Genomic DNA, 15,379 nt, shown 5'->3' on the forward strand with positions numbered 1-15,379 from the left:
CTTGAAGCTAGTACATCTATTTTTAAAGCTCATTTACCTCCCTACACACTCATGATTTATTTGCATATTGACACGAAATCTGGCTTCATCATCCATCATCAATCAGACAAAAAAAGTCTATCAAGCACCCACAGGATGCACAGATCTGTTTTTGAAATGGTGTCGTGGTGTTAATCTGTCCTAAAACTAGGAGTACTTTTTTTAAAAGAAGCTATAGTACGTTGAGAAAGAAGTATTATCATTTTTCTGGGAGGAAAAGTTGCTAAATACTGCAGCAAACTCCTCACAGAAGCCACAAAATCACCTCTGAAGTTTTTTAAGGAACAACCCCCTGAAGTCTAGAATTTATGAGACCAGCAAATGTAAAATTTTCACAACTCTAACACACACCTATCTAGGGCTCAGTGAAGACTTGCATCAGATTTATATGTCTTATTAGGTTTAATCTTAAAAGTACAACATGAAAAAACCTAGAATGTTTCAAATAATCTGAAATAGCAATCCTATGACAGTTATAACAACTGCAATTTCAAACACCAAGGCTTGCATAACTTCACAATATAATCATCTCAAAACATGTGATCAAAAACTTTGGGTAGGAGCTTCTTTCATAAATTCTTCGAGGACAGCTACCACGCTTTTGGCTTCGGGCATTTCTTCGTGTTCCACTTTAGCAATCTTCAAAAGGATGTCTCCACTACCACAGTTCTTTAGGAACATGTAACATTTAAACAAAGCATAATGATTCATTTCTGCCTGCCGGATAAATCTCTTCAAATTATTTGTGTCTTGTATGGCCTAGAAAAAGATTACCCAGTTAAATGTGTGTTTAGTGAGATAATAATGAAGCCTGAAAAAGATCTCCTATCCAGCTGAGAACTCAACATATGTTACTGAAATGTTTGCTTTTTATTTTTGAATATTTTCATCATTTTTATTGCTAATATGCTTTGCCCTCGGTAGAACAAAATCTTTTATATATATAAAGTAAAAATACTTTACAAATCTCCTAAATAAGGTGACAACATGCCTCCCCACCAAAATTTTGAACCCTTAGGCATGGAACTCCTTTTTTTGTGCTTTCCAACTAAGATATGTCACGAATTACAAGACTGAAGTCCTTGAAATATAAGCAAGCATTCAATCCAATTAACTGGATATGCAATGGTACATATGCAGAAGCCACTGAAAAATACAAATGGAATGCCTTTTGAGGATTCTAGTTCGTGTTTGTTTTTAAAAACTTATTTTAATTATTGTGAATAAGGCTTATGGTACAAAATAGATACAGAATAATGCAAATTTATGGTTAAGACCCGGACTCTACTGACAATTAGGAAACCATAAACAAGACCAAAAGACAACCCTCAGAATGGGAGAACATATTTGCAAATGAAGCAACTGACAAAGGATTAATCTCCAAAATTTACAAGCAGCTCATGCAGCTCAATAACAATAAAACAAACAACCCAATCCAAAAATGGGCAAAAGACCTAAACAGACATTTCTCCAAAGAAGATATACAGACTGCCAACAAACACATGAAAGAATGCTCAACATCATTAATCATTAGAGAAATGCAAATCAAAACTACAATGAGATATCATCTCACACCAGTCAGAATGGCCATCATCAAAAAACCTACAAACAATAAATGCTGGAGAGGGTATGGAGAAAAGGGAACCCTCATACACTCTTGGTGGGAATGTAAATTGATACAGCCACTATGGAGAACAGTATGGAGGTTCCGTAAAAAACTAAAAATAGAAATACCATATGACCCAGCAATACCACTACTGGGCATATAACCTGAGAAAACCGTAATTCAAAAAGAGTCATGTACCAAAATGTTCATTGCAGCTCTATTTACAATAGCCCGGAGATGGAAACAACCTAAGTGCCCATCATCGGATGAATGGATAAAGAAGATGTGGCACATATATACAAGGGAATATTACTCAGCCATAAAAAGAAACGAAACTGAGCTATTTATAATGAGGTGGATAGACCTAGAGTCTGTCATACAGATGAATTAAGTCAGAAAGAAAAAGACAAATATCGTATGCTAACACATATATATGGAATTTAAGAAGAAAAAAAAATGTCATGAAGAACCTAGGGGTAAGACAGGAATAAAGACACAGACCTACTGGAGAACGGACTTGAGGATATGGGGAGGGGGAAGGGTGAGCTGTGACAGGGCAAGAGAGACGCATGGACATATACACACTAACAAACGTAAGGTAGATAGCTAGTGGGAAGCAGCCGCATGGCACAGGGATGTCGGCTCGGTGCTTTGTGACCGCCTGGAGGGGTGGGATAGGGAGGGTGGGAGGGAGGGAGACGCAAGAGGGAAGAGATATGGGAACATATGTATAGGTATAACCGATTCACTTTGTTATAAAGCAGAAACTAACACACCATTGTAAAGCAAATTATACCCCAATAAAGATGTTAAAAAAATAAATAAAATAAATAAAAACACCAATAAATAAATAAATAAATAAAATAAAGATATTGTTTACATATAAAGAATGACAGGTAACATCTTTCATTAGTATTGCCTTTACAATTTATAATGTCACTATATCACAGTGGATAGATTTGCTCCATTGAAATGTGTCTTTTTGTTTGTTTATTTGTAAATAGTAAACTAACATGAAAAAATGTTCAGCCTGAATAATAATTAAAGACAGATTTGAGCAGCTATGGAGTGCCAGTATTAAGTTAATAAAAATAAATAAGATTGATAAAAACCTGTTGTATTAGGTTCTGCATAGAAAACCCACACACATTGCTGGCCATTCTGTAATTTGTTCCTATTTTTCTGAAGTGCAAGCTGGCAATTTGTAAGAGGAACCAAAGCATTCAAACCCTTTGACTTGGTAATCCCACGTTAGGGAATATACCCTAAGGTAATAATCCAAATGAAAAAAATACGATCCAGCAATGCTCCTTCTGCATCTCCCTGAAGAAAACAAAACACCTATTCAAAAAGGTATCTGCACCCTCACGTTCCCTGCGGCATCACCGAAGAACCCAAGTGTCCACTGACGGATGAGCAGACAAAGAAACTGTGGTATATATACCCAGTGGAATACCACTCAGCCATGAAAAAGAATGAGATCCTGCCATCGGTGACAACGCGGATGGACCTCAAGGGCATCATGCTAGGTGAAACAAGTCCGACAGAGAAAGACAAATACCACACGATCTCTTCTACATGTGGAATCCAAATATATATAGAGTTAAAAAACAAAAAAACAAGCTCATAGACTTCAAGAACAGACTGGTAGCCACCAGAGGCAGGAGGTAGGGGGTGGGAGAAATGGGTGAACTGTTTTGGTTTTGGTTGAAATAAACTGAAATTTTTAAATGCAAATAAAAGGACTTCCCTGGTGGTCCAGTGGTTAAGAATCTGTCTTGCAATGCAGGGGACGCTGGTTCGATCCCTGGTCAGGGGACTAAGATCCCACGTGCTGTGGGGCAACTAAGCCCGCGCGCCACAACCAGAGAGCCCGCACGCCGCAATGAAGAGCCCACGCTCTGCAACTAAGACCCGACACAACCAAAAAATAAAAATAAATAAATAAATAAAGCAAAAAAACACTGATATACCATCGTCAGATTAGCAAAGATGAAAAGTTTAGGTACCCAGTCGTCACTGGGTACGGGAAAACTGGCACTGAGGATTCTAGTTTTGAGAATGACATCATAGCTATAAAGCAGATTTGTTACTCAGTCACCGGTACTAATTACAGTTCAGACAAAGACTATGCGTGGCACTCGGCACACAGCCAATTAGTTACCTTTAGTTTAAAGTTCTCCAGGACTTGTCGAAAAAGAAAAGGGTTACCTCCTTCAGCACCATTCAAAAAAGCCTGCATCCAATCCTCACAAAACCGATTGCTTCCTATAAAATATTTTAGAAAAATAAATAAAAGTGAAATCACAAGACATTTATTCTTCCTTTTTATTTATTTTCTTTCTTTCGCGGTACACAGGCCTTTCACTGTTGTGGCCTCTCCCACTGCGGAGCACAGGCTCCGGATGCGCAGGCTCAGCGGCCATGGCTCACGGGCCCAGCCGCTTCGCGGCATGTGGGATCTTCCCAGACCGGGGCACGAACCCGTGTCCCCTACATCGGCAGGCAGACTCTCAACCACTGCACCACCAGGGAAGCCCTATTTTCTTTTTTTAAATTGAGGTGTAATTGACGTATTAGTTTCAGGTGCACAACATAATGATTCAATATTTGTATACATCAAGATATTCTTTCCTCCTTTATAAAAACTCTTATAATGAATTATTTAAGACTTCTATAATGGTCTAAAAAAACTTAACTCACCACCTGGTTAAGAAATACCAAAATGGTTGAAGTTCCCGTGTGCCTCTTCCCAATCGCATCCCCTTCCTTTCCCATCAGAAAGAATTATCATGCCCATGTCTTTCTATAAACTTTTGCCACATACTTTATCTATAAGCCCTATATAGTATTATTTTGCATATGTTAAAACTGTATTTTTCTTTAATGGCTCTTGCATTATATAATACATTTGTGTGCTATACTGAGACATATAGCTCTAGTTCACTCATTGTCACGGCTATATAGTATTCCATTGTATGAATAGAGCAGTTTATCAATTCTCCTGTTGACAGACACTTAAGTTGCTTTCAGTTCTTTGCTATTTCAAACAGTGCCCTTATGAACATCTTGTATTTGTCTCCTTGTGTACATGTACAAGAGTTCTCTATATACCTAGGAGAAGAATTGCTAGGCATGACATGATTTCCACGTTTCTAGAACTGCTATTGTTTTTGGTGATTTGGGGATAAACATGTAAAACTGCACAAGACAGGAAGGATAAGTTTGCATCATTTGTTCTCAGCGCAAAAAAGGAGATTCACAAGCCTGCTCCCGGGGTTGTTGGCTCACCTGCATTGTGGAACTGAGGCTGGGAGCTACTACAATCGATGATCACAGACTTATGCTGCTCCTCCGTCATGGCCATGCACAAAGACGTCATGGTGCCTTCGTGAATAAGGCCTTGGAGACTGGCCACACTCAGAAACCTGCCACACACACAATCCTTTTGCACAAACTATATTATAGGATGGGAGGGAGGAAGCAAATTCATTCTGCATTGGGAGTGGGGGTGGGTGTTAAAAACATAAACATCAGGCTTGCTGTGGAAAAGGTTCTCTCTTTGCAAAACTGTTCTTTACCTGTGAATGTCTCTCTTTGTTTTTTCATCTGATTCTTTAACCTCAACAGGAGTATAACTCAGAGCCTATGAGAGAAAAATAAAGCCTAACTGATACATGTATTCCAGTTTTCCTTGTTGCGCAGCCACTTGTGACTAAACATCACCTCCCCCAATAACCACCACGCTAGACGATGCTTGCTCGGCACTGTCCGGGAGCTCTCCAGAGCCTTGTTCAGCTGTTGCTGTTCAGATCACTAATCCTTGTTCAGATCACTAATCCTTGTTCAGATCACTAATGGTCTGAAATCTGGCTTCACCACCTGGGCTTGTGGGGCCATCCAGCCTCAGCTGCATCTACCTACCACATATTTACATGAAAAACCTGGCCATTTACTCGAGCCTACCCCATTGTCTAGATACTTTAGTGAATTTTTCATTTTTTATTTGGACATTTTTATATAGGTAAAATCCCTTTTGATTTCCATTTTCCTTCTCAAATTATTTTGGAAATTACACCTCTTCCAGATCACTTCAAAGGGTAATTATTTTAGGGAGTTCCCTGCTGGTCTAGTGGTTAGGATTCGGGGCTTTCACTGCCGTGGCCCAGGTTCAATCCCTGGTCGGGGAACCAAGATCGCATAAGCTGTGCAGCGCGGCCAAAAAAAAAAGGTAATTATTTTAAAACGTTTTATCTTATTAGAAGACTCAGTATTTGCAATTCTACCTTAGTAGTGTAACTTTCTAGATCTGAATAAATAGAGTGTGGTCTATCCTAATGCAGGCATTGTCTGAATGAATATTCGGGGGGAAGGTAATGTTCAGAGAAAATAAGTATGTCTTTAAATAATCCAAACTTGGCCAAAGTGATTCTCAATTAAGGAAATGCTTTTGTTTGGGCAATACTTACAGCATGTAGCAGAAAGGTAAGCTGCTCCTGAAAGAGATGAACCACCCTTTGGATTGGGCATACAACATCCTCAAACCAGCTGCTCAGGTAGGACTGTACGTGGTTCTCCCCACCCCTTTCCTAGATCAAGAGAGAATGTCATTTGCTTTGATATCAGCCTTCACCTTGGACTTAACATTTTCTTCATGATACTCTTGACAGTGAAAAGAACTGGGGACAGACACCTTCTTTTAAGCTAACACCACAAATTTTAAAAAAGGAATTGTGATATAACTTTGCTGGGCTTGTTGGGCAGAGTGGGGATTAATTCAGTACTGCATTTCTTAAAAACACACTAAGAAATGCGTTATATAAAATGAAGAGACTGAATTAATAGGGTTCCATGCTATTTCTTCACTGAAAGGAGTTGGGGCATTTACATGTCAATCTCCTCCCACTGTACTGTGAACTCTTGGAGATACTCTCTTAATAATCCTCATCTCCCCAGCACCTGGCACAGCGTCTGAAATGTCCATGGATGAGCTTATAAAGTGCCTGTTGAATGAAAGAATGCAGATAGTTCGTTCACACTCGAAATGTGAACAGGGAAGGATACAAGTCATCGCATCAAAACACTCAAGCCCACTCCGGGTGTCAGACACGCTGCCAGGAGCTCATTTGGCTTCCTTGGCTGTGCTGCTCCCTGGGGCTGGAGGGAGAGCTCCAGCCTGGGAGAGCAGCTCCCCCTAGACTCGTAACCCCGGCTCACTCCAATGCTATCCTTTCCCCTCCTGCAGTGTCTTGTAAGCACATGCACAAGTGAAAGAAAGGAATTATTACCACGTGTAATGGGGAGTAAATTTTAAGAGTTATGACTTTACTGCCACCAACCAAACACATAGTTTTTAAAAGGTATGGATAAAGGAATTGATACGGAGGTATCTAATTCATAAAAGATCGATTAATGAAAACTGGGATGTTTCTAAAAATCTTTGAGGTTGAGTTCAAGGACAGTCATCCCATTGCATAGCATGTCTTTGGTGCCAGAGGCTTTGTGGGCCATTAGTTCTGACCAGAATATAAATCTTATGTGTCTAGAAATTGGGAAAAGCACGTCATCTTCCTCGCTTGGCATGTTACTATATACCTTTGAATTTAATTGAATTTTTCATAGATGCAAAACTTCAGAAGCAGTCGTGTGAAACATACAGCACTTATACGACTATGTTCCCTGCTTCCCTTAACAAGCACCTTTCTTTTTTTTCCTTCTTTTTTTTAAAACAAATCCATTTAAAATTAATTTATGTATTTTTGGCTGCGTTGGGTCTTCATTGCCGCACGCGGGCTTTCTCTAGTTGTGTGGAGTGGGGGCTACTCTTCATTGTGGTGCGCGGGCTTCTCATTGCGGTGGCTTCTCTTGTTGTGGAGCACGGGTTCTAGACACGCGGGCTCAGTAGTTGCGGTGCACGGGCTCTAGAGCGCAGGTTCAGTACTTGTGGCGCACGGGCTTAGGTGCTCCGCGGCATGTGGGACCTTCCCGGACCAGGGCTCGAACCCGTGTCCCCTGCATTGGCAGGCGGATTCTTAACCACTGCACCACCAGGGAAGCCCCCAAGCACCTTTCTTTTAGCCCGCAAAGTAGCACATTTTCAGAATTTCTACGTGTTTGTGTCCACTTGGATGATTTGACAAGTATAGCAGTCGCATAATGTTAATCATCTCAGTCTTTAAAAATATTAACGCAGGGACTTCCCTGGTGGTCCAGCGGTTAAGACTGCACGCTCCCAATGCAGGGGGCCCAGGTTCAACCCCTGGTCAGGGAACTAGATCCCGCGTGCTGCAACTAAGACCCGGCACAACCAAATAAATAATAAATATTAAAAAAAAAGGAATGAAACTCTTTTAAAAAAGATTAATGCAATCATCTTACCTCACAGTTCATGTTATTTTTCAGCCCTTGAATATACTTGTCCAATTCAAGCCTGAAAGTATGTTCTTAAGGAAGCAATAAAGGATGAATCAAGAAAGGGTTTTATTTCTCAATAGGTAATATAAAAATCTCTCAAATAACTGTCAATTAAAACAAGCCAAGACAAACTGGTCGTACGGAGGTCTGAAATTGGAGTTAATGCATAAGAGGTAGAAAACCTTTGCGGACGTTGCTAGTAATAATCCTCTACTTGCCTGCCAACACTTTCCTTCCTGATACCCTCAAAGACCAAAGAAAGGATATAGCTCAAGTCCTTTTTCAGACCCTCCTAAAAAGCAGACCACATACTCTGAACAGTTATGTTCAGAGTCTGTTGTTGTTTGGGAAAGCAGTTTTTCTTGTTGGAAAAGGCAGTAATAACAACCAACTCGGTAACCTGGAGTTCTAGAACAGAAAGAAAAACGTTAAATGTGTTATTTTGATAACTCATGCACGTAGTTCTGTAGACTCCTCTGAGCCCTGGTCATCCTTGTCTGGCAATACCATTAGATTGCTCAGTAGGTCAGAGCTTCCCAGACTTCTTGGTTTACTTGTAACAACAGAGGAAAATGAACGTATACCATAATGGGCTTTAGCTAAAGCAGCACCTAACAAACATGGAATTTCTTTGAATTCTCCTGTCTTATGTGAAAAATTCATGCAAATTTCACTCTTGTTCATAGTTTTTCCATGTTCACATAAATATAATCATCTTTTCTCCCTCCCCTAAACCTTCATGAATCACTGAAGCTCCAGGCAGATGTGAAGTGTTTATCCGATGGCCTTATCTTTGGTATGTGGCCTCATACTCCTGAGAGGACTTGATGCCAATATCATGGTCTGAAGTGAACTACAATCAAGGGGTGTAGTAGAAAGATGGCTGGAATTCAACTGAGGACACCTATATTTAAGCCTGAATTCCATCAATGTGACCAGCCTTGGGACCTCAACTTCTCTGAGTTTATTACTTCATCTGAAAATGGAAGTAAGAGTATCTGCTTTATCACCCCTTTGCAAGGAGAATGGCATTGAAGTTTGTGAAAGCCCTTTACCACTGTAAAGTATACAGTTATAGTTTTGGTAATGAGCTCTTCTCTTCCAAGTACAAGACTAAATATGTACACCGAGGAGGCAGAGTCTCTGCCGTTCAGTTAATTCCATTCCACAAAAATGTGAGGCCCAGTGCTCAGCTGCCAGGGAACAAAGATGAACTTTGCAGGTCTAGTAGGTACTGATCTTTTGGAGTTTCTCACCACTTCTCATATTTAGCTCAGAAATAAAATCTCAGGATACAGCACATTTTATACTTACCTCAGCTCCACAGATGCAACATTACCCAGCCCTTCAAAGACTGCTCCCTTAGAAAGACGCTTAGCAATGAAACTGCACAGCTCTGGCTCCAATTCAGATGGTAGATTAGTATCCGCCAAGGAGAGGCTTGACAAATGAAAGACACACGTTCCTTACCAGTGGACTCTGCATTTACACCCCGCAAGTCAGACAGGACATCGCTAAAAGCCCTCACTAAGGACTCGGCAAAGCTTTCTATCTGACTCCTGTTGGTGAGGCTTCTAGGAATGTATATCACCAAGTATGATCTACCTCATCCATTTAAAATAGTTCTCTTTCCAGCTCATTCTCTCTAGTATTATGACTCCACTGGGACCCCCAAGCCACTGACCTTATATCTTTTTCACAGCAGCCTCAAGTTTCTCATCCTCATCTTCTTCCTCCTTACCAAGCTTAAATTCCAGTCATTGTAATCACACCCCTGCACACATTCTCATTCAACCCCCCTTTCACCTCCCTGTACCTACTTAGCAAAACTTCAGCCCTGGTTAGTCCAGCTCTCTACCTACTCTGCATCTGCACCTATGCAGCTGAATGTGGTTGGACAAAAACCCATATCCACAGTGTCTAGTCTCATTTTAAATTAATGACCACTAGGAATTTCCTGGCGGTCCAGCGGTTAGGTTGGTGGTTTCACTGCCGTGGGCCCGGGTTCAATCCCTGGTCGGGGAACTAAGATCCTGCAAGCCGTGCAGCACAGCCAAAATACATACATACATACATACATAAATAAATGACCACTAGCCTCCAGTGGGCCCTACTGCTGCCCAGCTATCACATTTCCTGGTTCACTCATTCTCAACTCTTTGAGATCTCTATTTTTCTTTAAATTAATTAATTTTGGCTGCATTGGGTCTTCGTTGCTGAGCGTGGGCTTTCTCTAGTTGTGGCGAGCGGGGGCTACTCTTCGTTGCAGTGCGTGGGCTTCTCATTGTGGTGGCTTCTCTTGTTGTGGAGCACGGGCTCTAGGCACGCGGGCTTCAGTAGTTGTGGCTCGCGGGCTCTAGAGCACAGGCTCAGTAGTTGTGGGACACATGGCTTAGTTGCTTCACGGCATGTGGGATCTTCCCAGGCCAGGGCTTGAACCTGTGTCCCCTGCATTGGCAGGCGGATTCTTAACCACTGTGCCACCAGGGAAGTCCCTCGAGATCACTATTTCATGCCTCCTCTTCTTTCCTCAATCCTCCAACTACCTACTACCCATGAATAAACACACCAGCTTAGTGATCATTTATGAGCTAAACATAAACACTTCAGTTTGGTTGAGATTAGAATATAAACAGAAACTATAAATTGAATATGCAGGAAGAAAAGCTTTTCTGTCATCAAACTTCCCAATATAAAATATAAACCCAGTACGCCTCACATCTTTGGTTTCATGTTATGGAAAATTTCAAACATATAAAAAGTAGAGAGAATAGTATAATGAACCCACATGTACCTACCACCCAGTTTTGACAATTATCAGCTTATGGGCAATCTTGTTTCACTTGGTGGCGGGGATAAATTTGGAGATTGGGATTGACTTTTACACACTACTATATATAAAATAGATAACGAAAAAAGACCTAGTATATAGCACAGAGAACTCTACTCAATACTCTGTAATAGCCTATATGGGAAAAGAATCTAAAAAAGAGTGGTTATATGTATACATATAACTGATTCACTTTGCTGTCCACCTGAAACTAACACAACATTGTAAATCAACTATACTGCAATAAAAATTATTTTTAAAAAAATCTTGTTTCACCTGTACTCCCATGTTGTCCATACCTCCCACTTCCCAGACTTATTTTGAAGCAAGTTTCTGGAATCATATTATTTCATCCCTAAATTTCTCATTAGGTATCTCTAAAAATGAGGACTTAAATATATATATATATATATATATATATATATATCTCCACAGTTCTATTACAGTACCTGAAAAATTCCTTAAATCATCCATCATCCAGTCACTCAGTGAACATAATTTTGTTTTATACTCCACTTTGCATCCAACAAGTGTTGAGGTTCATTCATTCATATATATATATATAAGTATATATTAAATATCTACCCTGTGCCAGGTACCACTCAAGGTACTAGGTAGGGAGACATCGATGAACAAAAGAGACAGCAATTGCTGCTATCCTGGAGTTTACACTGTAGCGTGCAGCAGAGGAGCTATGAAAGGGTATTCAATGCGGGGGGGAAAGGAGGATTTTAAATTTCTTGATACTTATATTGAATATTTACTGGAGTTCCAATCAAGAAGCTCAGATTAACTGTGTGGCTAATCACCCTGGGGCTAATCACAAGGGTATTTGGATCTGCCCCAGCCTTGACTAAATGAAGTAATAAAATCAAGATGAGGTTCCTAGAGGAGAGGTGGGCTTGATGGTTTGACTCAGGGAAAGCTGCGTGGAGACAGGGTACCCACTGACATCTGCAGGCCAGAGATGCCCTTAAGAGAAAAGCACATACGCGGGATATGGCCAAGCTGTTTTTACCTGAAATCATCACCAGAGGGAGTTTCTGCATTTGTGCCACTTGGGCTTCCATCATCACTGTCCGCTCGCTGCTGTGCCAATCTGCATGCCGCAAAAGCAAGTCAGCTATCAACTTATGGGTTCTAACTCAAGCGGAGTATGGGGCCCCACCCCCCGCAAGCAGGATAGGGGCAGTCAACTAAAATGCTGCAAGGTAGAAGTGCTTGAATCCTCCACTGCCTCCATTGACAGGGAAAACCCATAAAACAGCTCTGACAAGAGCTCCCTCTCTCTCCAGGCCACTTAAGGGGTGGAGGAAAGGCTGAATTAAACATCCAGAAGAGTCAAGGAAATTTACTCTTAAAAACAGACTTTACACGGAATTCCCTGGCGGTCCATTGGTTAGGACTCGTAACTTTCACTGCTGAGGGCCTGGGTTCAATCCCTGGTCGGGGAAATAAGATCCCCCAAGCCACGCACTGCGGCCAAAACAAAAACAAAAACAGACTTCACAGGGCCAGAAGAACCCCAGGAAGTCTGCTGGGGCAGAGGGAAAAGAGGCAACAAGGACAGAGGGTAACTAGAAGGTGGGCGTGGGGGTAGGGATGGCGGGTTGGGGATGGAGGAAAGTGGGGAGACAATGACAGGAAGGACAGGGGATGGGAATTGACATTATTGAGCGTGTGTGGCACTGCGCTAAACAAAAGGCAGGGGCGACAGGAAGGGGCTGGAAGATGTTAAGGACAGAGCGCACAGGCATGGGAGGGCCAGGCACAAAAGTCCAGGATGGGGGCCCGGAAGTACCGCGTAAGGCGAGGAGGGCCCTGAGGGCCAGAGACCTTGGCTGGGAGGGGAGAAGACGGCGTTTGAGAGCCGCCAGGCTGCGGGACCTGGGGTGGGCTGCGGGGCCGGGCGGCGGGGCCGAGCGGTGGGGCCGGGGCGGGGCCACAAGGGCGGTCGGGCGCTGCACCTGCTTCCGCGGTAGCTGTAGAGACAGTAGTAGCTGCTGGGCGGCGGCTCGAGTCTCCGCTCCTCAGCGGAGCCACCCTCCTCGCTGCTCTCTAGCTCCTTTTCATCCCCATCCAGCGATTCCTGCAAGGAAGGGAGCATCGCGGCGGCCACTGAACGGCCCTGTGTCCCCGCCAAACCGCTCCCCCGCTGCCGTACAGTCCTCGGTGGCCCGGCTCCTCCGACTCCCGGCCCTCGCGTATCTGCGTTCCGCCGGTTTCCCGGGCTCTCAGGCGAGGAAGCTGGACCGCCCCCTGATTTTCCTGTCTTCTCTCACATCATTCAGGTCTCTGCAGAAACGTCACTTCCTCAGAGAGAACTTGACTGCCCTATGCAAAACACATCCCACACGCACCTCTACTGATGTCCCATCAGTCTCTGTCCTGTCCCCTTATATTTACTTCTTCTTCATCGCACTTGCCCCCACCTTATGTATTTGTTTACTATGTCTCTCCCAGTAGAATGTCAGCTTATTCACTGCTATATCCTCTGTCCTAGCCCACGGCCTACGGTGCTCAAGAACTGTTTGCTGAATTCGTTTTAAGATTTTGTAACGCCTAGGCATGTTTTTCTTGCACGTTTCACCCTATCACTATATCAAAGATATTAAAGTACACCTATATCCCATGTTAACTTTATATAGAAAAATAATAGCTAACATGTACGGAGCAGTTTCTGTGTGTGAGGACCCTTCTAAGTGCTTTACAAATACTTACTCATTTAATTCTCACAACTCCATGAGGTAAATATTATCCCATTTGACAGATGAGTAAACCAAGGCCAGTATTACTTAACTTGTCCATGGTGAAATAGCTAATAAGTGGCAGAGTGGCATTCAAACCCACTCTGGCTCTAGAACTCTTTTTTTTTTAATTTATTTATTCATTTTTGGCTGCCTTGGGTCTTCATTGCTGCCCGCAGGCTTTCTCCAGTTGCGGCGAGTGGTGCACGGGCTTCTCATTGCACTGTCTTCTCTTGTTGCAGAGCGCAGGTTCTCGGCGCGTGGGCTTCAGTAGTTGTGGCTCGTGGGCTCAAGAGCACAGGCTCAGTAGTTGTGGTGCACGGGCTTAGTTGCTCCATGGTATGTGGGATCTTCCCGGACCAGGGATCGAACCCGTGTCCCCTGCATTGGCAGGCGGATTCTTAACTACTGCTCCACCAGGGAAGTCCCTCTAGAACTCTTAATACTGCAAAATTGAATTGAGGATGACTTGTTGACCTAAAATTATTGGACAATTAATCTCAGGGTTGTTTTGTTTTGTTTTTTTTCACTTCTTTAGATCTTTAATTTCTTACAATATTTTGGTTTTCCAGAATATAGTTCAGAACTTTTGTTAAATTTATTCCTAATTTTTATGCTTTTTGATGCTATTGTAACCAGAATTGTTTTCTTAATTTTATTTTCAGATTGCTTGTTGCTAGTGTATAGAAGTACAATTGGGGCTTCCCTGGTGGCGCAGTGGTTGAGAGTCCGCCTGCCGATGCAGGGGACACGGGTTCGTGCCCCAGTCCGCGAAGATCCCACATGCCGCAGAGTGGCTGGGCCCGTGAGCCATGGCCGCTGAGCCTGCGCGTCCGGAGCCTGTGCTCCGCAACGGGAGAGGCCACAACAGTGAGAGGCCCGCGTACCGCAAAAAAAAAAAAAAAAAGAAGTACAATTGATTTTTGTATATTGATCTTGTACTGTGAACTTTGTTGAACTCTTATTAGCTCTAGATTTTTAAAAAATGTATTCCGTAGAATTTTCTACAAACAAGTGTATTAGTTTTCCAGGGTTCCCATTAACAAAGTACCACAGACTGAGTGGTTTAAACACACACACAAAATTTTTTTTTTTTTGGCTGTGCGGCTTGCAGGACTGAACCTTGGGGTCCCAGCAGTGAAAGTGCTGAGTACTAACCACTGCACCCTAAACAACAAAATTTATTGTCCCACAGTTCTAGAGGTTAGAAGTCCAAAGTCAAGGTGAAAACAGGGTTGGTTCCTTCTGAGGGCTATGGGGAAAAGTCTGTTCCAGGTTTTTCTCCTTGATTTATAGTGGTCTCCTTCCTATCTCTTTATAGTGTTTTCTTCTATACCTATCTCTGCAACCAAATTTCCTCTTTTTGTAAGGACACCAGTCACCAGTGTCCACCCCAATGACCTCACCTTAGCATTATTACCTCTGTAAAGACTCTATTTCCAAATAAGGTCACATTATGAGGTACTGGGGGGTAGGATTTCAACACATTACTTTTTCTTTGCGGGCTTTTTCTTTTATTCACATACTCATGCCATCTCTGAATAGAAATGGTTTTACTTGTTCCATTCCAATCTGGATTCCTTTTACTTCCTTTTCTTGCCTAATCACCCTGGCTGGACCTGCAGTACAATGTTGAATAAGAGTGGCAAGAGTGGACATCCTTATATCGTTCCATCACCTTCTTTCTTCATTTTTGTTTTTGGTAGAGCACTGGGCACCATCTAAAATTATCTTATTTTTTAT

At 42.3% G+C, this 15,379-nt stretch overlaps 1 protein-coding gene across 2 annotated transcripts; it reads right to left on the reverse strand.

Moving 5' to 3' along the window:
- Positions 1 to 422: 422 nt before the first annotated feature.
- Positions 423 to 13,098, reverse strand: C20H17orf75 (chromosome 20 C17orf75 homolog). Of its 2 annotated transcripts, XM_060134469.1 has the most exons (10): positions 12,857 to 13,098; positions 11,908 to 11,988; positions 9,374 to 9,499; positions 8,327 to 8,467; positions 8,024 to 8,081; positions 6,115 to 6,234; positions 5,227 to 5,291; positions 4,937 to 5,073; positions 3,810 to 3,913; positions 423 to 798 (listed from the first exon to the last, which is right to left on the reverse strand). In XM_060134469.1, the coding sequence occupies exons 1-10, from the start codon at positions 12,994 to 12,996 to the stop codon at positions 583 to 585; spliced, it is 1,188 nt and encodes a 395-aa protein (XP_059990452.1). In that variant the 5' UTR covers positions 12,997 to 13,098; the 3' UTR covers positions 423 to 582. The 2 variants fall into 2 exon arrangements, with proteins under 2 accessions (XP_059990452.1, XP_059990453.1); XM_060134470.1 differs by lacking the exon at positions 9,374 to 9,499.
- Between the last annotated feature and the right edge of the window lie 2,281 nt (positions 13,099 to 15,379).

This window comes from Lagenorhynchus albirostris, chromosome 20 (genome assembly GCF_949774975.1).
Source record: "Lagenorhynchus albirostris chromosome 20, mLagAlb1.1, whole genome shotgun sequence".
NCBI classification, from domain to species: Eukaryota; Metazoa; Chordata; class Mammalia; order Artiodactyla; family Delphinidae; genus Lagenorhynchus; species Lagenorhynchus albirostris.